We start from the raw sequence: 20,382 nt of genomic DNA on the forward strand, positions 1-20,382 counted from the left end.
CTACACGGAAACTGCAGTTCCAATAATTGCACTTACTCTGGTGGTGATCGTGCCTGCCCAAGTACTAGGGCTGTAGTACTTGCCTTTAATCAATCAATATCAGCCACCTTGACTCCTTGAGAAATGTATATGTTAATCTTAGTATTAATTACAGTTCCCCTTCAAGCTTGACGAATGCATTCCCCAGGTTCAAACATGCGACAAGTTATCACCGATGACTTTCTCGCACAACAAACAACCTCATATTCCCCCGAATTTCCCCAACTTGCAGACTCCAAAGCTCCTAACCCTCCAGCCAGCGCCAATTCTCGCAAATCTAAGCAATCAAGTTGGACCTACGCCAAGAAACCCTCAATTGCCGCAGCCACCATCATCGCAACTGCAACGCTCTGCGCCATCATCTTTCTGCTAATATGGTACCTCAAAAGAAGAAGACAGCGACGAGCCAGGCGGCTCTTCGACATTGAAAACCGCAACGATGACCCATTTAAACGATCCAGTCTCTCCCTTACCGAAGGCACGAGTAAAACTCTCGACGAGTTCCTCTTGAAAGACGTCCACCCCGAGCGTACGTCCTTAATGTTCAGCCGCAGCCGCTCCCCCTCGTTCACCTTCGTCGTCGACGAAAATGATCGCCGCAATACAGCAAGACTATATCATGGTAGTTACGATGCATCGTCAAATAATCTCAGCAAGCTCAGTTCCCTAACCAGGGTATCAACAGACGGAACGCGACCCAGCATGGTTCTCTCGGATCTAATCCCGATGATATCGAACGTCTCCGGCCTTTCTGGCTCCAGTTGTGCTTGCGCCAGTCCCAGCTGTGCTTGTGTTTATGGTTCTGTTTCTGGTTCTTCCAGCTCCACACAAGTACCAGCTCTCATCACAGCCTCGCGTCTTTCCAGAGCTTCAACGGTCGCTCCGACGGTTCGATCTTCGTTGTGGACGACTACGACTGCTTCAACGAGTTCGTCTTCCAGTGCGGATATCACACAGCAGTTGGGATGTGAGCGGGATTCTGTTATTGCGAGGACTGCTCTGAGTCCTACGCTCGGTCCTACTCGGTCGTTGGCTGGTTCGCCTATGCGGTGTAGTCCATCTCGTGTACCCAGGGCTTCTTCGAGTCGGGTTTCGGTTTCCAGTCCTCAATACTCTGGTGCGCGTGCTATTGAGTTGGAGGATTCGCTGAGGGTGCATGCTAAGTATCTTGAGCGGAGTACGTCGACAGTCGACTCGTTTGTTGATTCTACTTGGAGTGCTTCCGGGCGTGCGTCACAGTTGCCGTCGATTTTGTCAATTTCGTCGCCTCAGTCGCCTGTGTTTCGGTTTTCGGAAAATTCCGGTTGATTCTCTTTGATTGTATCCCCTTGTCAGCAGTGGGAAAAGTATGACTTTTCGGAGAGCTGATTTTACCTGTATGAATGAACACGGGCCCGTCTTTGCAATGTTTGAGTACATTATATTGCTCTACCAGGAAGTGACCAGCTGCAACTTTATACGTGAATTAGTCAATTCAAAGTTGCGTACAGTTCTGTGCATGATTACCATATATATGGATGGTAGCAACATATCTTAAGATATTTTCTTCAACCGTCAGCAATCGTCCGACGCTGGGGAATAAAGTACGCATTCAAGTGAACGAGCCCTTGAGTAATATGACCTGCTGTTCTATTTAAACGCAGCGTTGGACTTTCCGGCAGGTAATTCCTCGAATATCTTTCCAAAATCACTTCAGATGTCCACCTGGCTGGACTCCTTCTGCTTGTTGGTGTTGGTGAATGCAATAAACTCCCGGGGATGGACCCGGGCAGCATTTGACCTTCAGGTTGTTCTTCATTATCAAGAAATCAAGGTTTTGATACGATCTTCCCGATGGAAAAACAAAGGGACAGGGCTTATCGAAATTGTAAGGAGCTCCGAAATTGCATGATGAAGCCCCGTCGCCTATGGAAACTGGGACGGTGATGGCTTTGCTATCTATAACTTTGTTATAAGTTCTAGGTTCTCAGTTACGATGCGGCGGTATAGAGAAAATATGTGATATAATTGGATCGTACGTTTGAGTGATGGATATGTCCTAGATAATCGTCAAAGGGCAAGAGCGGTCAGTAAGTGGATCATGTCGGTTGCGCAAGGATCAGAATACTCTGTAGATCATTGTCCTGCTCGATTCTACTCGGGCGAAAACTCATTGAGGAGTGAGTACTACGGAAAGAGAAATGAAATCGTCAGAGGAAATCCAGTAGGTTCGTGTCTACGTAAGGAAATGAGATAAAGTATAGCATCCACCCCACGCCCGCATCCAAGCTTCATCAATAAAAGGGATTGTAAAGAGATCCGAAGCCCGAAGGAAAGCAGAACCAAAGAAATATGAAATAAACGAAAAGCCCAAGCAACATGTCTGTCATGAAATGTGCATCAGAAACACGCTCAGATGCGTGAGATATCCGCTGAAATCAAATCTATGAGTATATTCAGCAGTGAACGCTCATCAGAAATCAGAATCATGGCTTCATCTCTCGCACACTGCGCAGGCAACGCTCCATGCGTTTCCCGCGCTCCTTTTCGCGGACGAGAGTATTCTTGACAAATGTGCGGATGGCCTCGCGCCCGACTTTCTCGCGCCATGTCGTCCACCCGGCTAGTTCGCCCACAACGACGTCTTTGTTCCATGAGATTTCCCTCGCGAGACGGGCTGATTCAGATTCACCATCAATGATCTTCTGTTCGAGGTCACGGACAGATTTCTGTCGTGACTCTTCGAAGCCGGGGAGATTGATGTTGAATTTGCGAGGGAGGGATGAGGACATTAGCGAGGAGCGGGAACGAGAGATGTTACGATTTGTGGAAGTGAGGTCTGACATGAGGGAGAGGGGTCGGGAAAGAGATGTGAGGATGGCGGCAGTAGTGTTGTCGATTGCCGTGAGTGCAGAAAGGTAGTGGAGGAGTGGGGAGGAGTCGGAGTTGGATGTGGAGAGGCAGGTGCCGTAGCGGATGAAAGCATCGATGTGGGATTGTGGAAGAGCATTTGTCGGCTCTTGAAGAGTGGAGAGGACAGACGAGCAGAGGAAGACAGCGTCTGCTATATCAGAGGCGCTGTTCTGCAATGCATGTCCACGGCGGATCAGACTACGCGTGTTGACATGTACGCCGCGAACCATGTCTTGCGCATGGGAAACAAACTGCTCTGTATCGCGCATGCCTTCAAGGGAGATTGGTGAAAAATCATCGGCAATGGTTTCGGTCAATACCGCTGCCTTGCTGCGAGATCTATCCGCCATCATCTCTGGCTGTAGTTCTGGCACAAGGAAGAATTCCCAGAGCATCTCGTGGGTCGCGAAAGTGGGATGTGTCAAAAGGGTTTTCAGAAAGCGATCTAGCTTCTCCTGTAGGTCATGGAGCACAGATCGAGATGGTTTGGAGTGAATTTGAAACGGATTCCTGAAGTCAGATAGAGACGGGACATAGGAAGCGGGATGCTCCACCGAGAGCCATTTGGCGAGATTCTCAAAGTCTTGGAAGCTTCGGCGACATGTGGTCACGGTGTACGTCGTTGAGCCTGGCCGAGAAGATGCTAGAGGATCTGATGTTTGTGTGTGCGGTGCACCTGACTTGAGGATGAATCGGACTGTTGCGTCTTCAACGAAGAAAGATCGTACCACAGTAGTGACACGGCCCGAAGGGTCACCCAGTGCCGATGGTGGGTGTGATAGGAGAATCAGATCATCAATTCTGTTTCGGACCTCGTCATCTTTGGCAAGCTCGACAGCCGTCAACCCCCGAGCTTCCTTAACATGTACATCGACTCGTGGATCCAAGAAAAGAATACGAACCTGATCCACACGCCCGTACTTGCTAGCCATCATCAGTGGTGTAAATCGTTTGTCGTTGGTAGCATTAGGGTCGCAGTCACTCTCCTGAAGAATTCGCGTGGTGATTTCAGGATCTCCCACAATATGTAGTAGAGTGTTGCCTTTGGCATCGACATGGTCGTCCAGTTGTAAGGGCTTTCCATTGCCTTGAGCCTTTTGTGCCGCCGTCAATGCAGACTGAACCATGGATTTATAGTCGGGGTGATCATATGACCGACAAAGGGCAAATAGTGGTGTTTGCCCGTGTTTGTCTTTTTGTCGCCAGGGAAGAAGGCGACCAAGCCGAGCCAAAAGAGAAGGGGTGCTGAAGAGATAATGCCCCGCAGTTCGACCATGTACATCAGACTTGGTCAGGTACATCGCAATGACACTGTCGTCGGTTTTGCTGAAGAGGAAATCCAAGAGAATGTCAACAATCTCGCTGTGAGAAAGCTGCACGGCTGCGTTGAGTAGTGTTGTTCCGTCGGCGTTTGTGTCGTCGAGAATATCCTCCAGAGGATAATATTCCTCCAGACTCAGCAAATACTTCAGTGCCTCTGGCTGGTATCTTCCTACAGCCATCATAGGTATGGAATCACCAGCAGGATCCTGTGTTTTGGTCATAGTTTCAATGGAGCTGTCGCCCTCGATGCCGCTTGCCATTGACCCAATAGTAGTGGTTCGCGAGAGGAATGAGACAGCTGATGACTCTGACATGCTGCGAACATCCATAGACACCTTTTTCACGGGCCTATCGTGATCTTTCAGACCCGACGGCCCATCCCAGGTTTGGAACGGGAACACGTGCGATAGTGGAGGCGCTTCAGACGAAGGAACGTCAAGCGATGGGAAGGGCTCGCCGTTTGTAAACACCGAGCTGCTATACATTGACGATGTTTCAAATGGGGACTCTTCTAGCTCCTCGACACTGTCGGTTTGGAAGAAAACAGACTTGCGCTCGGGTTCACGAGGGAGAGTTTCGTCAATAGAATCGTAGTCCCCATTAGGTTCGAGAATGCTTTTCATATCCGAAACCCGGCCGGTTTTGGTAGCTTGCCATAACCGCCGGTTTCTCACGCTTGCGCGGCGAAGACCAGCTGAATCAGTGACCAAGTACATTAAGACTGCTTCGAAGGTGCTCAGTGCATATCCCATCTCACCACTATCCACATCGTCGATGTAGATGAAGTGTTGCATGTAAAGTAAGCGAGCTTGCAGATGACGAACTTGAGATCTGATCACGACAACAAGCAGCAATGATACCAAAACGTCCGCATTGATGGTGATGGGAGCTCTTCCTTTCTCAGAACCTAGCCCATCCAATTGATTATAGCTCCCCGGATAAGATATCACTTTGACCGTCTCCAGTAGGGTATTGAGCATTTCGTGGGGACTTCTAGCATCGTCCATCTTTCGGAATTCTTCCACAGCTCGCCCCAACCGGCGTATCAATTCCCTTTTTCCTTCGCGTCCTCCTTCCACGCTGATTCCAACCTGAGTCACGTCTATGCTTTCCATATATCGAATCCTAGAGTCTAACTCCGAATCCTCAGGCTGTCGGAAGGCACACAGACGAGGGAACAGTAACGGCTGGTGTACTTGCTCAGCGACATATCGCTCGATAAGTCGCTCTACCAGTGGGCCGGTCAGATCGGTTGTGGCGCCAAGGAGAGATAGTTGCTGCTTATCGACCAACCGGAAAAGATCAATGGCGGCAGTCACAGCGGTCTCTAGGCTCCGTCGCATAAGATCCTCATCGTCCTCAAAATACTCTTCCGAATTGAATGGCAGTCGTCCACGGCGGGATGACCAACTGCGAACAGATGAACTCTCGTCGATCAACGTTTCGGCGCGGGATAGTTTGTGCTCGCTTTCGCTACCGGAAGCTGAAGGCGACCTAGAAGGTGGTGGTGGCAGCGGCTTTCCAAGTTCTTTACCAAACTCCCGAAACAGTCTTTCTAGGCCAGGCTGCATCTGCCTTGCGATCATCGGAAAACTGGCCAACAGCTCGCCGAATGATTTGATTTCTTGCTTTGGTGGTGTTCCGATGGAGTGTCTATTCATGGTTTTCTTATCGGCAGGGGGCGACTCGATTTTCTTTGAGTTGGTCCCTGGCACTGCAGCGGGGACAACCCTGGCGGGATCAAACGATCCGATCAACGGACGCGAGATGTAGTATATGAGCCATGGGCGCGACTCGCTAGAGGGTGTATAATATAAGGCATCTGACAGCAACTGGGCTTGGGTGAGGGACTTGAAGCCTAGCAATATGTAAGTCAGTATTTGAAAGACCAGATTAATGCTCATTGTTCCCCACCTTTGTTGCTGTACACCGAGTTCTCCTTGATGATAACAGTTCTTCCATTGAATGTCGTAACCTGCTTTGCTTTGCTTCTATTGTCGCGCACATTTGATTCATCCTTTCCATCTTTTGAGCCTGTGTTGATCGGAATTCGCAATACGTGGCTCCCTAGAAACTCCTCCGACGCGACCAGGTCCGAATAGTACACATTGGACTCCCGGTCCCGCGAGCCAACCAGACATTCCGTCGTGGGGACAAGAAGTACCTATCGAAGCAAATTGACAAGGGTTAGCCAATCCGGGTCGATCCGAGTCTGGCATCAGCTACACTCACATGATTCTCCACGGGTATACACTGCCCCGGAACAGTGCTTCGGAAGAAGGCTCGGAGAAAGGGATTTAGAGGGTGCATCCAAACGGTATTGGACGGCCCAGCAGAGAGTCTCCAGCAATCATCAAGCCGTGAATATCAGGTGTCCGACTTGGGGGAGAAGGATGCTCGATAGTTGTTTCGCGGGGAAGCTCCGGCGCATTTAAATGCAGGCAACAGTCCGGGGTTCAATGTTGTAGGAAGCCGAGGGCCGGCCGTCGGTCCAGCAAAGACAAGGCAGGAGATCGAAATTCAATTCGCAGGGAATAGGCACGATATGAAGAATTAGTCGAAAGCGCATGGAATCATCAACAAGGAAGACTTGAAGTAAGAAGTTCCAGAACGTGATCGCTGCGGGAGCTGATTCCACGCTATACCTTGTTGAGTAATTCAGGGACATTCGGACTTTTGCGTCTAAAATACAAAATATATGGACACATCAAAATGACGCTGAAAACTACAGCCTCTGGCGCCAGAATATGCCTCCTTGTATGATGTAGATGCCAGCAGGAAGCTGCCAACTGCCCTATCATCCTGTAGCATCACTATTCTGCACTGTTGTGGCGATACTTGTATGGCGGTGAATGTGGGCAGTATGCCCACATGTTGTTTCCTTTTGCTGTATACAGCATGAATCTCTAGAATAGAAATGAATTGAATTGATATTGATATTGTACAGTATATGGAATCATTTGGCAGGAAGCTATGCCCAGGGACTATGGTCTTCAAGACCAAGTCCCATCTTCAATACAATATCTCCTTCACGGAGATTGAAACAAGTCACAGAAACTCCGGGTCCTCCCAATGGTTGACCTGCAAATGAAACTGATAAGGCCCAGTTGCTTCTTTAACCCAGTCTGCGGACCTTTCGGCTACGAGTACCACCGAACTTGACACGAGTCGAGTCAGTCACTCGGCTCACAAGCCCACGGACGTTGCGTCCCTCGTTTCCAAGAAGCACCTTGGTGAACGCCTCACGGCCCTTTCCAAAGCCACGGTAGACAATCTCAAGTCGCTTGATGTCCATCAGGTATCCTCGTTCCTGAATCTGCGACATCACGTGTGAGGACAATTGGTAGGCAGGGTCAAAGCCGGAACGACCAGCTTTGCGGAAACCAATTTGACCACAGCCCATCGACATCATCGGATTACCATTGGGCCGCGTCAAGGTGATCATTGTGTTGTGTTTGTGGCAGAAGACGTGGAGGTGGTGAGGAGGGGCACGATCGGCGTAGGGGTTCTTCATCATATCGGCTTCGAGGCTTTCGGCCAATCTGGCATAGTCGGAACGGACTCGGGAGGTAGAATTCGCGGAGCTGTCACCCTGCATCATTTTGGTGATGGCAGATAGTGGCGAAGACTCCTTTGAGCTCTCAGTGTCGCGGTTCAGAATTTGGCTCTCCATCGATCGGGTACGGTCCCGGAAGCTAGCGAAGACACTGGAAGAGGTGGATAGAGGTCGAATAGTCCGCAAGCTCGCAGCCTGGGATTTGGATTGCCGACATACGGACGGCAGTGCCTTTGCGAGTGTGTTCATCGAAAAAGAATTCATCGCGGCGATGAGATGCCGATGCGTCGGCGATATAGGCCACGCAGCGGAGCTGTAGGGAGAAGGATGATCGCAAAACAAGACAGCCCGAAGTTATGAACGAATGCTTATGCGATTGAGATGAAGTATTTGCCTTCGGTGATCGTGACAGACCGGGATGGAGTCGCAGCCGTGATCGGAGACAAGAGGCGGAAAGGGAAACACTGGAAGTTTTTCGAAGTCTTGGCATCTCGACTTTTTCCCTTACTCACCTTCTTCCCCGGTCTCCAATCCTCACTCCTCAATACTTTACCCCGAACATCCGGGCTGGGCTGGATACTTTTCTTACTTTTCAATCCTCTTCCTTATTTATTTTGTTGTCACTTTTTAATCCCAGAGCATGATTTCGGCCAAGATGTCTACCGCTGCACGCGCGGCCACCATTCGGTCCCAAGCTCCGATCCTGAAAGCCGCACAGGGCTCTCGGGCCATTTCATACTCGGCACTGCCGGCTCAGACTCTGAAGCTGTCTTCTAGTCAAAGGACTACTCTTCAGCACAGCCGCCTTCCCGTGTCCCAGCTCGTGTCGCCATTTGCCGCTCTTCCCTTGACCCGTTCGTTCCACGTCGCCAACTCTCTTTTCCAACAACAGCAACAGCAGAAGGAGGAGAAGAAGGGCGAGGAGACCAAGTCCGAATCCGAAGGCCAGGGGTCTAAGGAGGAGGGTGAGAAGGGTGAGAAGAAGGAAAAGAAGCAAGATGCTCCGCCACCACCCCCCCATGGAGACAAATCCCCATGGCAGGTGTTCCGTGACACTCTTCAGACCGAGTTCAAGGCTTCGAAGGAATGGAATGAGTCTACCAAGGCTCTGGCTTCCTCGGCGCAAGAGTTCAGCGAGAGTGAGAAGATCAAGCGCGCTCGAGAGGCGTACAAGGCGGCATCTGAGGCTACCACCACGCGCACTGGTGCTGCTTTGAAGTCCACTGGTCAAGTTATTGGAAAGAGTGCTGCCTGGACATGGAACACTCCGGTCGTTAAGGGTGTGCGTATGGGTGTTAGCGCCACTGGTGCGGGTCTCGAGAAGGCTACCAGACCCGTCCGTCAGACAGAGGCTTACAAGAGCGTGAAGGAAGCCATTGATGATGGTAGCAGCTCTCGTTACGGTGGATGGATTGAGAAGGAAGAACGTCGCAAGCGTCGCGAGGAGATGGAAGCTAAGTCTGGAAAGACACACAAAGTGGAGCAGGCTGTCGAGGATCCCAAGTATGTTTTTGTCACTTCCACTGGTTTGACTGATAGCTAACCCATAGCAGTGCCGGCACCAACGTTACCCTTCACAAGGATGCCGCCTGGAAGGAATCCTGGCGCACCTTCCGTGACTCCAACCCCATGATGCAGAAGCTCTTTTCCGCCAGAGAGGTTTACGAGGAGTCCGAGAACCCTCTCATCAGCACTGCGCGCAGCATCACCGACCGTATCGGTGGCTTCTTTGCTGAGAATGAGACTGCCCGGGTCGTTAAGAAGTTCCGGGAGATTGACCCCAACTTCCAGATGGAGGAATTCCAGCGTGAACTGCGTGAATACATGCTGCCAGAGGTTCTCGATGCCTATGTCAAGGGCGACATTGAGACCTTGAAGCTGTGGCTGTCTGATGCTCAGTTCTCTGTTTATGCCGCTCTCGCTAAGCAATATACTACTGCTGGTCTCCGTTCAGATGGTCGTGTTCTCGATGTCCGTGGTGTTGAAGTTTCCAATGCTCGTCTATTGGACCCCGGTGACATCCCCGTGTTCGTTGTTACCTGCCGTGCCCAGGAAGTCCACGTTTACCGCAACGTGAAGACTGGAAAGCTTGCTGCTGGTATGGAGGATAAGGTCCAGTTGGTGACCTACGCCATCGGAATGACCCGCATCCCCGAGGAAGTCAGCAACCCCGAGACTCGTGGCTGGAGATTGATTGAGCTGCAGAAGGCCGCTCGCGACTACATCTAAGGAGATAGACTGGTCTCTCTCCCTTCAGCATACAACCGCTACCTCTCGAACTGTATTTTTTTACCCTTTCTGGACCTCCTTCCTCCTTCATCTTTGCTCCTCCTCTCGACTGTACAATATGACTTTGATATCAGGCCAGGCGGAGCTGGCGCTTGTTTACGGTTATGGCAGTTCTAGTTGACCAGCCATTTCCTTTTCATGTATTAATGTTCACTTTTCTTTCCATTCTTACTTGTCTTTCTGTTACCTGCGGGCTGTTTATTGTTTTTTCCAAGCCAACTCGAGTCTGGCTGAAAAGCAAAAACTCCCTTCCTCTCCATAGACTCGGATTGCAGCTACGCGTTGGATTTGAGCTGGTCTGATGGCATCTGGGCTTGAGGTGTTTCGCGGCGTCTTTTGCTTTGCATTTTTCACTCTCCCCTCGATACTGTCTGATCCTGATCTGCATTTGGGCCGTCTATCGGTCTTTGATTTTTTGGTTGGTTGCTTTACAATCGTTTGGTCTATCTAACGATTGCAGAGAACCATAGTTGCATTGAGCTGTGTAAATATATCAACGGAGAATGCATCTGATTTTAGCTACGATCTTGTCATTGGTTTATGCATGTGCAGTAGAGGCATCAATTAAATGCACAATGTAATGTTGATGGCCCCCAGGGCAGTAATGCGAGTTATTTTTTGTCACCCCCCAGAAGAACAAACAGTATTACAAGCATTTCTTAAAGCGGCATCAAAAAATTGGTCCAAGTTTGCAGTTCAGATATTGGCTTTGCCTTCTTCTACTCCTGTCTCAATTTGATCAATATATTGTTCTAACGTTCCTCTCCTATTGTTTCATTCCAAAAATTACAAAATGTCTGAACTCCCGTCTTTTCCCCCTTTAATTGAACAACCACCTTCAATCTGCCGACTAAATCATTCTGCCCCCACGCACGTGCGTTCTTTCATGCAACTGATTCTGATTGCGTAATGTATATCTGCAGGGATGCATTGAAAAAGGCAACATTGGTTAATCAAGCCATGGCCAATAGCTACTGTACCAACCAACCTTGGAAATCCGCCACTCCGCCTCTTCAATTTAGGTCACTCCTGTTACTAGCAACCCAGGCTTCTCAGCTTTTTTCTTCTCAGCAATCATATTCAACACATGATAACAAAGTTGCAACCTGTTTTAAGTCAGACTCCCCTCCACCATGTCTTCGGCGAACCTCCCGGTTATCATTGTCGTTCCAGGTGCCTTCGGCACACCTCAAGGCTTCGAGAAATTGCTACCGTATCTGACCAAAGCTGGATACGCAACACATCCAGGGTCATATCCTAGTTGCAATCCTTCTGATCCGGCTCAAGTGTCGTCTCCTCAGGATATTGCTTTCTTGCGCGACAATGTATTACTCCCTCTTTTGAACGAACATGGTAAAGATGTCGTCATCATCGCACACTCATACGGGGGTGTTGTTGCAGGTGGTGCAGCAAAAGAGCTTTCGAAGGGGACCAGAAGAGCTCAAGGTCAAAATACTGGCGTCCTTGGCCTTATTTACGTGGCGGGCAATATTACACTTGATGGAGAATCTCTCTTCACTGCTGTAGGCGGCGCTTACCCTCCTTTTATCAAAGTCGACAAGGTACGGTATACCCAAAACCACCACGATCATATACATAACCATAGATCATCAAATAATTTTATTCCTAGCCATCTCAGGGGCTTGCTGTTATCGAACCAGCAATGGAGATTTTGTACAATGACTGCGACCGTGCCCTTGAGCCGGAATTGGATCAGCTAATGCAGCCACACGCACTACGAGCTTTTGAAACACCCGCCACTGCCCCAGCCTGGGCGGAGAGTGCGTTTGATGGTAGGAGAGCGTATGTACGTACACTGGACGACTGTTGCAACCCTTCATCGTTGCAGGATCTGTGGCTGGAGAAGTCCAAGGTCGAATGGGAAGTTGTGGACTTTAAGACCGGACACATGCCATTTGTGAGCCAGCCTCAGGATTTGGCGGAGCAGATTACTAAGTTCATTGCTGGTTTTATTGCAAAGTAATTGTTGATGATCAAAGTATATACACTGCAATTTGGAAGGCTTGTTGTCTTTGAAATTAGGCTTGAGCTAGGTGACGATAGCTCCTTGGGTGGTAGAGGCTTAGATTGATCGACTTACCAGTAGTTAGTATCTTTCGTATTAGATAAACAATCATCAGTGATACTGTCGGTCTCTTCAAGGGGATTAAAGACAAGGTATATTGCTCTGACTTTATAGATGGTTTCAGAATCAAGGCGGGAATGCGAAGACAAGAAGTAGCAGGTGTACAGAGATTTGGCTTGAAAACGAGAGGGAAGGCCTCATTTCAGTATTTGTTCGTCTCCCAAATAATGCAAGAACCAAAATTGATGGTTAAGGGGGAAAAGAACCTTATAATACCATAGATATAGCACTTGCGTAGCTCCTGGGACTAATATAAGGTAATGCCTAATTAGAATTTCGATTGTCGCCACTTCTGGCTCTTGGGACGTTGGAGTTGAAGATAAAGCGTTTACCACAAGCCATAGTGAATAGCATCCCAGGAGCAATCGTGATTACGCATTTAACTTTAAGAGTCAGAAAGTAATTGAGTCGAGGCGAGTGGCTCCTGGGAGCAAAGTGTTACATAGAACCTGATAGGCCAGAAAACCAGATCTCGTGCTGTTAATACTTATTGTGAAACGCAAAATGTAAAATGTCATGGATGTGTGCACCAAGTCATCCATTTCTAGGCAGGAGATTGCACTTCTGGTTGAGTAAGTTGGGCATCAGCCCCTTTGCACTAACGTGAAGTCCGGTTGCGCGGGCGACCCGGTTGAGCGAGCGACCCCACCAAAAATCCACTTCCATATTAATACGTCTTCTTCAACCATAACAAGAATGCCCCCTGAGCGCTCCGATAAGAAAAAAAAGCTAATAGAGCAGGAGGGTCGTCTTTTATTAGCTATAAAAGCTATAAAAGATGGTAAATATCCCTCTGCTGCGGCTGCTGCACGATCCTTTGATATCCCTGTCTCAACTTTGAAGGCACGGATTAATGGGCGTGAATCTGCTACTGAAAAGCGACACAATCGCTTTATTTTCACCGAAATTGAGGAAGGATCGATTGAAAAATGGCTACTGGATATGGATCCTAGAGGGGCAGCTCTTACTTTGCCTATGTTGCGAGATATGGCTAATCTGCTACTTTATGCCCGAAAAACTACGCCCTCTACTGTGGGTAATCATTGGCCTGCTGAATTTATCAAACGACGCCCAAATCTCTCTACTCGATTCTCTCGCAAATACGACTATCAGAGAGCCCTTTCAGAAGACCCTAGAATCATTAAACCATGGTTTGATTTGGTGCAAAAGACTATTGAAAAGTGGGGTATTGTCTCGGACGATATCTTTAACTTTGATGAGAGTGGTTTTGCTATGGGTATCGGCGCAACACAAAAGATTATCACTTCTGCAGAATACCACGGGAAAAGAGCTCTTTTACAAGCCGGAAATCGCGAGTGGGTAACCATAATCGAGTGTATTCGAGCTTCTGGAAGTATTATGCCTCCACTCTTCATTTTCAAGGGAAAAAAGTTTCCAGAGCATCTACGCCCTTATCTTCTTTTAAATCAAGAAGGAGCACGTCTCACTATGAGTGAAAATGGCTGGACTACTAATACAAGTGGTTTATGGTGGTTGAAACATCTTTTTATCCCAAAATTGGGCCAAGAGTGGGGAAATATTGCCTACTGGTCCTCGATGGTCATGGGAGTCATTTGACCCCCGAATTTGACCAACTTTGCGAAGAAAACCAAATTATCGCAATCTGCATGCCTCCTCATGCCTCTCACCTTTTACAACCTTTGGATGTGGGCTGTTTTTCGGTTTTGAAGAGGCTTTATGGAGGAGCGGTTTCAACCTTGATGCGGAATGGAGTGAACTCTATTGATAAGGAAGATTTTCTTGAACTTATCGCTGATGCGAGAATTGGTGCTTTTAAGACTTCTACTATACAAAATAGCTTTTCAGCTACTGGATTAGCACCATTTGATGCTAATAAAGTCTTGGAAAAGCTAAATGTGCGCCTGGATTCCCTTCCTCCTCTCGATATTGTCTCACAGCGACCACTCTCTTCCGGCAGTGATAGTGATCCAAATACTCTCTGGACTCTCTCAAAATTCACAAAATCACAATCTCGGATCAAAAAAGGTCTAGAATCTTCTTCTTCAATCCTCTCTTCACCAACAAAAAGAGAGCTTCAGAAGACCTATGATATGACTATCAAAGTGGTCCACCACCATATTTTTCTCCAGAATCGCTGTACCCAATTAGAGGCTACCAACAAGAAACAGACAAAAAAACGAGAGACCATACATAAGTTTACTACCCAGAAAGGTATCTTTGGGGGTCTAGAGAGTGGTAAAGATGATGTGGTTTATGAGGATGAAGATAATGGTAAAGATATATATTTGCCGGAGGTATCTACAAGAGCGGTTGTTGAGCCTACTTTACCTTCTATGCCTTCGGTTCGGCGGCATGTGACATGTTCTGGCTGTGGGATAAAAGGTCATACATATCCTGGATGCCCTTCACGTGTTTATTAGCAAAATTTTGAGTTATTTGATGGTTTTAGTGGTAGTTCAAAATTAATGATTTTTCGAAGTTTGGTGGGGTCGCTCGCTCAACCGGGTCGCCCGCGCAACCGGACTTCACGTTAGCGCCTCGCGGTTTGTTGAGGTGAGCGAACCACAACACTGAGAGCAGGCTCAGTGAGCCGATCAATACGCCAAAAGCCTCAGTTTCACTCAGTGAGCAAAAGCGGCGAGGGGTTGAGCACTACTATGGAAGGGGCAACCAAAAAATCGTCAGGAGAAATCCAGTACGTAGGTATATCCTACAACCTTGGAAATGCCCAGGCGATGAGTATGGGCACCAAATTGCCCAGCTGGAGTCTTTTCTCGCTTCAATCTTTCAAATTGCCGTCCCAAATCATATACAGATGCATTATTAAAGCACGTTCTATGAGTATAATGAATATCAGATTAGGAATGATTCGTCTAAAACAACGCTAGCCACAATAGCATCAGATCGTGTCTCTTTTCCATGTCATGCATCAACCTTGAAAGTCATTCAATCCATGATTTACTGGTTACCGGCACCACGTCCAGCACCGCCACCCATCATGTTACGGGCCCTAACAACCAGCTGTCAGTATATATGCCTGAACTCACTGTCGGGAAGAACTTACATATCCTGCATGGCAGGGTCGCTCATGAGGCTAGACATATCGGGCATGCCACCGCCCTGTCCAAAGCTCTCAGCCATTTGACGAAGGCGCGGGTTGCTCATCAAGTTGCTGAGCATGTCGGGGTTGCTCATGAGGTTCTGGGCCATGCTAGCGAACATGGGGTTGCTCATAATAGAGCTCATGTCGGGCATACCACCGCCACCAGCACCACCACCACCGAACATGCTGGCCAGAGAAGACAGGTCAGGCATGCCACCAGCGCCACGAGACGCACCAGGGGCGGTATCCAACTCCTCTGAGGGGGGCTCAGTACCGCGGCTAGCCTCCTCGATCTTGCGCTGGCAGGTCTCCAGACCACGCTTCATGGCGTCACTGCCACCGTTGCCTTCAGCCTCAATACCCTTCTCGTAAGCCTCCTTTGCGGCGTGGTAGTCACCCATATCGAAGCGGGCGAGACCCAGACGGCTCCAGGCCTTGGAGTACTTGGGGTCAACGGCAACGGCGAGCTCGGCGTCCTCGGCAGCCTTCTCGTGCTGGCTAGAGGCGGAGTAGGCAGCTGCGCGGTTGGACAGGTAGATAGGGTTGCCGGGGGCGATCTCCAGAGCCTTGGTGTACTGCTCAACAGCACCGGAGTAGTCCTTGCGAGACATAAGGGCATTGCCCTCAGACTTCAGCTTGTCAGACTCGGGAGTCGGTGCGCCAGCCTTGGGCTTGTCATCCTGCGACTGCTGGGCGCCAGCGGTAGAGGCCTGGGGGGTGGACTTGCTGCGCAACTTTTCGTAGACGCTGTAGATGTTGGCAAGAGACTGTCCGCCGACGGCATCCTTCACGGCCGCCTGATCGGTCGGGTCAACCTTGAATGTATCAGCGATACAAGACTGGGCGATTTCGATGGACTCGGCATCGTCGGCGGTCAGGGTGCCGTCCTTGAGGCTGGTGCCGAGGAAATCGACGATGGCCAGAGCCAGGCGCTTGTTGCTTTCAGTGGGGGCCTAGAGACCACCCGGTTAGTATGAGCCCAACTAAACATCATAAGTGAGACTGAAGTTGTATTCTCACCATTATAATGATATTCTGTGAAAAACAACCCACGAGAATAAATGATTTGTCAACTCAGTTCAGGAGAAGAAAAAAAGCGTCCAGAGCAATGCGGGGAGCTTTATGCACGTGATGCCGCTTATCGTCCCCGTTGGATCGATTGTTTGGATTGGGAACTTCATCTTTACTATTCGAATATCTTCTTTCTTTATCTTCCAGCGGGGCTGACCTCCAATCGCGCTTATCACCGGGACGAGATGACTCCATGTGAGCTTCATTGCCAGTCATAAACGCCCCCTTTCCGACCTGGAGCCATGTACTGGCCCAATGGAGTCCCCCGGGTCTACGCCGTCAATGGCCCTGGCATCGCCGATATTTCATATGATGGGAATCGCCAACATATACATTCTTTACCGGACCCGCGCAGCTCAATAGACAACAGCAATGATGGGGCAGGTGATCCAGAAACCCCAGTCGGTGAGAGCCATGAGCCAACCCCCGAACCAGTGGCCGAGCAGGATATGCCAAAATGGGAGAATGAAGCTATCGATGGCCTCTGTGTGTCTCGTTCTGGTCATATGTTTGCGACTATAACAGAGTCCTCAATCTCTTTATGGCAAACCAGGGTGCGTTCCCCCGTGATTCAAGCTCTGGGAGTGGTTGCTAATACTTGCTACAGCCAACGGCGGTCGTTGCGGCCATAGCACGATCTTCATATTCTCTAAAAACATACGGATCTAATGTTGCGCTTCTGATGCACCCGGACTCGACCATTCTGGTTGTTCAGACTCTTCATGGATATCTTCTCACGTATGCGGTGGCATCGGACCCAGCGACACGAGTCTACCGACAACGGTTCGACCATACGACACACCCACGCCGCCAACAATTGACGCACTTTTCTGCCGTCGAGGAATCCAATGTGGTCGGAGATATTAGCATTAGGTTTCGAATGGCAATCAAGATCGAGTCTGGGATTGTCAAGGCGCTGGCGCTGGACCAGGAGCTGGTTGTTGCCACAGTCAAACCACCCGCCATACAATGTATCCGGTGGGCGCCTGAGGCGAGTGGAACACAAACTACTTCTGAAATGTTGAGCCGCATTCTCGGTATTCCGAAGAATGTTTCTATTGCGGATATGGTTTATGACCGTGCCATGAATATTTTGATTTGGCTCACGAGTAGCGGTCAAGCATATGCCGTGCAGCGGGTGACTGAAGCCCAGCAAGATACCGAAGGACCGAAAAAGCTTTTCCATGGACATTGCTTCCATGACCCAAAGGAAGATGGTGAGAAGGCAGTCAAAGTAGCAGTCAATGCACGCTTTTCCCTTCTAACGGTCAGCTGCGCGAATGGTGAGATTTTGGTATACACAGCCAAAGATTACACTGGCAATGTGCCGCTCTCCCAAAAGCTGCAGCTCCCAGCAACGCCTACCACTACTGGTGCATTGACTTACATGAGCTATTCGCCGGACGGATACTGTCTCTTCGCTGGTTACGAAAACGGTTGGACAACATGGAGTGTCTTTGGAAAGCCAGGCGGTAACAGTTTCACTGCCGATGCTTCATTAGCCAAGTCCAATGGAGAGGACTGGTTAATCGGTATTTCCGGTGGTTGCTGGATAGGTGGTGGGTCGGATATCATTCTGTCAGGACGGAATGACCGACGTCTCTGGATTTTGGAGACAGCTCGCAGTGCCTTGACGGGTTGTTTCTCTGCTGCCAATCTTGCGCGAGGCTTACTGCAAACCGGAACTGAGTTCATTCTTTACCGTGGTCATGATTTGCCGGAGCTCATGACTATTTCGGGCAAAGACTCGCTATGGCATCATGCTCAGTACCCACCGGCCTATCTGCATTCTCAGTGGCCTATTCGGTCAACTGTCGTATCTCAAGATGGTCGATATGTTGCCATTGCCGGTCGAAGAGGGTTGGCACATTATAGTGTGAACAGTGGTCGGTGGAAGGTCTTTGAAGATTCTAAAGTAGAGAATTCCTTTGCGGTTCGAGGCGGCATGTGCTGGTATGGACACATCTTGATTGCTGCTGTTGAGGGCGACGGTTCGTCATACGAGGTATGTTTTGTTCGCAAAGTAAGGTTCGATTCCAGGCTGACTGAATCTATCAGATACGTCTTTACTCGCGAGAGGCAGCGTTGAACAACAACTCGATCATGTTCATCGAGTATCTTCCAGCCCCCGTGGTGTTTATTGGTCCATCTGGAGAGGACTCTCTCCTGGTGTATACCTACGACAATATCTTATACCATTACATTATCAACTCCTCGCAGCCCCAAATAACCCTTGTACCGGTGGGACAGATCGCATTCAACGGGATTGTTCGGGCTCCAAGCCGAGTACGGGCTATCAGTTGGGTCTTGCCCGAAGAGCAAATGCGTAAGTCTTCAATATTTGATTATCAGTGAACCACATTCTCATATTTTACAGACAACGGTGATCCTTCACAGGATGTCAAGGTCGCATCTGTAATTCTTTTGGTCGACGGCAATCTTGTTCTGTTGCAACCGACGGTGACTGAATCGGGCGATCTCAAATACGACATGCGAGTCATTTCCCATGATGTGGAATATTATATCTTGATGCGTGATCAACTCTCCTTCAATTTTGCGCCTCCTATAGATGAGTCTCTCCCAGCGAGTCCATCTGCCGAAATTGCCCTTGGTCCCTCCAAAAGCAACCTATCGATTAGGGATTCTCTGTGGATGTTCTGCGGCCAAGACCTGCTGGCATGGAATGATGTGAACGATGTTCTTCAGCAAGAGACGGTGCCGGCACCGCTCAATATACCCCTGGACTTCTATCCTCTCTCCGTGTTATTGAACAAGGGCATTGTGCTGGGGGTGGAATCTGAATTGATACAGCGACGAGACGTCACATTTACTACACTCAAATTTGCCATTCGGGTACGTCTATCCTCTTTTCTGATGATATGGATGTTTCTAATCTTCACTAGACTCACCTTTTCCTCCCATACTTCCTTCAATACGGCCTGATCAATCTCGGAACACCGGCAGCTCTTTCTCTATGCCGACAATTCTCGCATCTGTCATACTTTGCACATGGTCTAGAAATCCTCCTCCACCACGTCCTCGACGACGAGGTCGACAACGAAAGCCGCGCCAACAAATCTGACGAACCAATCCTCCAGGAAGGCCCCCTTCTCCCAATTGTTATTGCCTTCCTCCAAGCATCTCTCCCCACCCGGGAGTACCTCGACATAGTGGTGCAGTGCACCCGGAAAACCGAACTCCGATCCTGGCGCACCCTCTTCAACTACCTGCCCCCGCCAAAAGACCTTTTCGAACAGGCCCTCAAACTCGACTCCCTCAAGACAGCTGTCGGGTACCTTCTCGTCCTTCAAGCCTTCGAAGACGAGGAACAGAGCCACGACGGCAGGATTGAGGAATATGTCGTTCGACTTATCGGACTCGCCTCGCAAAAAGGTGACTGGGAACTGTGTGCCGAGCTTGCCAGATTCCTGATCGCCCTTGATGCTTCAGGCGAGATGCTGCAACGTGCTATTGGCCGTGTAGGACTACGGTCTTGGTCATCGCGGAATGGCACTCATCCTGGTTTGGGATCGAGGTCTACCTCTGCGGCTGGTGTGAAGGGGCTTGGGCTGAGTCTTCCGATCAGGACTCCTTCGTGGTCCTCTCTCTCGCCCACATCGTCGCTCTCGCCGAATCAGGGCGACGTTTCAGATGAGTACCCGCATTCTGCTGACAGTCGGGATGATATTTGAGGTTTAGCACTCAATCCCACTTTCGACGTATCGGGGTTGGGGCTATTCATTCTATTCCCACCAGTTTCCTCTGTACATAACCTCTTAAGACTTTCAGCCAGTTCCAACCAAAATCTAATATGGAAATATCGATCATGCCAGATGTCAAACTTGGATCCGAGCTCTAAGCAAAGCCGTTGATAAAACTTCATAATTTCTTTTTACCCTCGAGTTCATCATAACCTTGTAAACAAGTAAATCATAGGTATATGCAACCACCCATCAAAATTGAACCAAAATCATAAACCAT

General features: G+C 49.2%; 7 protein-coding genes across 7 annotated transcripts; 4 read left to right on the forward strand and 3 right to left on the reverse strand.

Moving 5' to 3' along the window:
- Window positions 1-195: 195 nt before the first annotated feature.
- Window positions 196-1,347, forward strand: N7520_000708 (uncharacterized protein; the record flags this gene model as incomplete). The annotated part of the gene is made up of 1 exon (XM_057134643.1): window positions 196-1,347. One exon carries the CDS (start codon window positions 196-198, stop codon window positions 1,345-1,347), a length of 1,152 nt encoding a protein of 383 aa, XP_057000579.1.
- A 1,157-nt stretch (window positions 1,348-2,504) lies between these two features.
- Window positions 2,505-6,564, reverse strand: N7520_000709 (putative VPS9 domain protein; the record flags this gene model as incomplete). Its single annotated transcript, XM_057134644.1, has 3 exons — window positions 2,505-6,112; window positions 6,169-6,418; window positions 6,487-6,564. The coding sequence occupies 3 exons, from the start codon at window positions 6,562-6,564 to the stop codon at window positions 2,505-2,507; spliced, it is 3,936 nt and encodes a 1,311-aa protein (XP_057000580.1).
- An 805-nt stretch (window positions 6,565-7,369) lies between these two features.
- Window positions 7,370-8,074, reverse strand: N7520_000710 (mitochondrial 37S ribosomal protein uS11m; the record flags this gene model as incomplete). The annotated part of the gene is made up of 1 exon (XM_057134645.1): window positions 7,370-8,074. One exon carries the CDS (start codon window positions 8,072-8,074, stop codon window positions 7,370-7,372), a length of 705 nt encoding a protein of 234 aa, XP_057000581.1.
- A 391-nt stretch (window positions 8,075-8,465) lies between these two features.
- On the forward strand, window positions 8,466-10,039 carry tim44 (protein translocase subunit TIM44; the record flags this gene model as incomplete). The annotated part of the gene is made up of 2 exons (XM_057134646.1): window positions 8,466-9,313; window positions 9,364-10,039. The coding sequence occupies 2 exons, from the start codon at window positions 8,466-8,468 to the stop codon at window positions 10,037-10,039; spliced, it is 1,524 nt and encodes a 507-aa protein (XP_057000582.1).
- A 1,193-nt stretch (window positions 10,040-11,232) lies between these two features.
- Window positions 11,233-12,083, forward strand: N7520_000712 (alpha/beta hydrolase; the record flags this gene model as incomplete). Its single annotated transcript, XM_057134647.1, has 2 exons — window positions 11,233-11,661; window positions 11,730-12,083. 2 exons carry the CDS (start codon window positions 11,233-11,235, stop codon window positions 12,081-12,083), a joined length of 783 nt encoding a protein of 260 aa, XP_057000583.1.
- Window positions 12,084-15,185: 3,102 nt separating this feature from the next.
- N7520_000713 (uncharacterized protein) lies at window positions 15,186-16,353 on the reverse strand (the record flags this gene model as incomplete). Its single annotated transcript, XM_057134648.1, has 3 exons — window positions 15,186-15,237; window positions 15,292-16,283; window positions 16,351-16,353. 3 exons carry the CDS (start codon window positions 16,351-16,353, stop codon window positions 15,186-15,188), a joined length of 1,047 nt encoding a protein of 348 aa, XP_057000584.1.
- A 290-nt stretch (window positions 16,354-16,643) lies between these two features.
- Window positions 16,644-20,093, forward strand: N7520_000714 (RIC1 family protein; the record flags this gene model as incomplete). The annotated part of the gene is made up of 5 exons (XM_057134649.1): window positions 16,644-16,955; window positions 17,009-18,406; window positions 18,460-18,727; window positions 18,779-19,254; window positions 19,305-20,093. 5 exons carry the CDS (start codon window positions 16,644-16,646, stop codon window positions 20,091-20,093), a joined length of 3,243 nt encoding a protein of 1,080 aa, XP_057000585.1.
- Between the last annotated feature and the right edge of the window lie 289 nt (window positions 20,094-20,382).

The sequence above is a fragment of the Penicillium odoratum genome (genome assembly GCF_028828045.1).
Source record: "Penicillium odoratum strain IBT 22623 chromosome Unknown utg000001l_segment0_segment0, whole genome shotgun sequence".
Lineage (NCBI taxonomy): Eukaryota > Fungi > Ascomycota > Eurotiomycetes > Eurotiales > Aspergillaceae > Penicillium > Penicillium odoratum.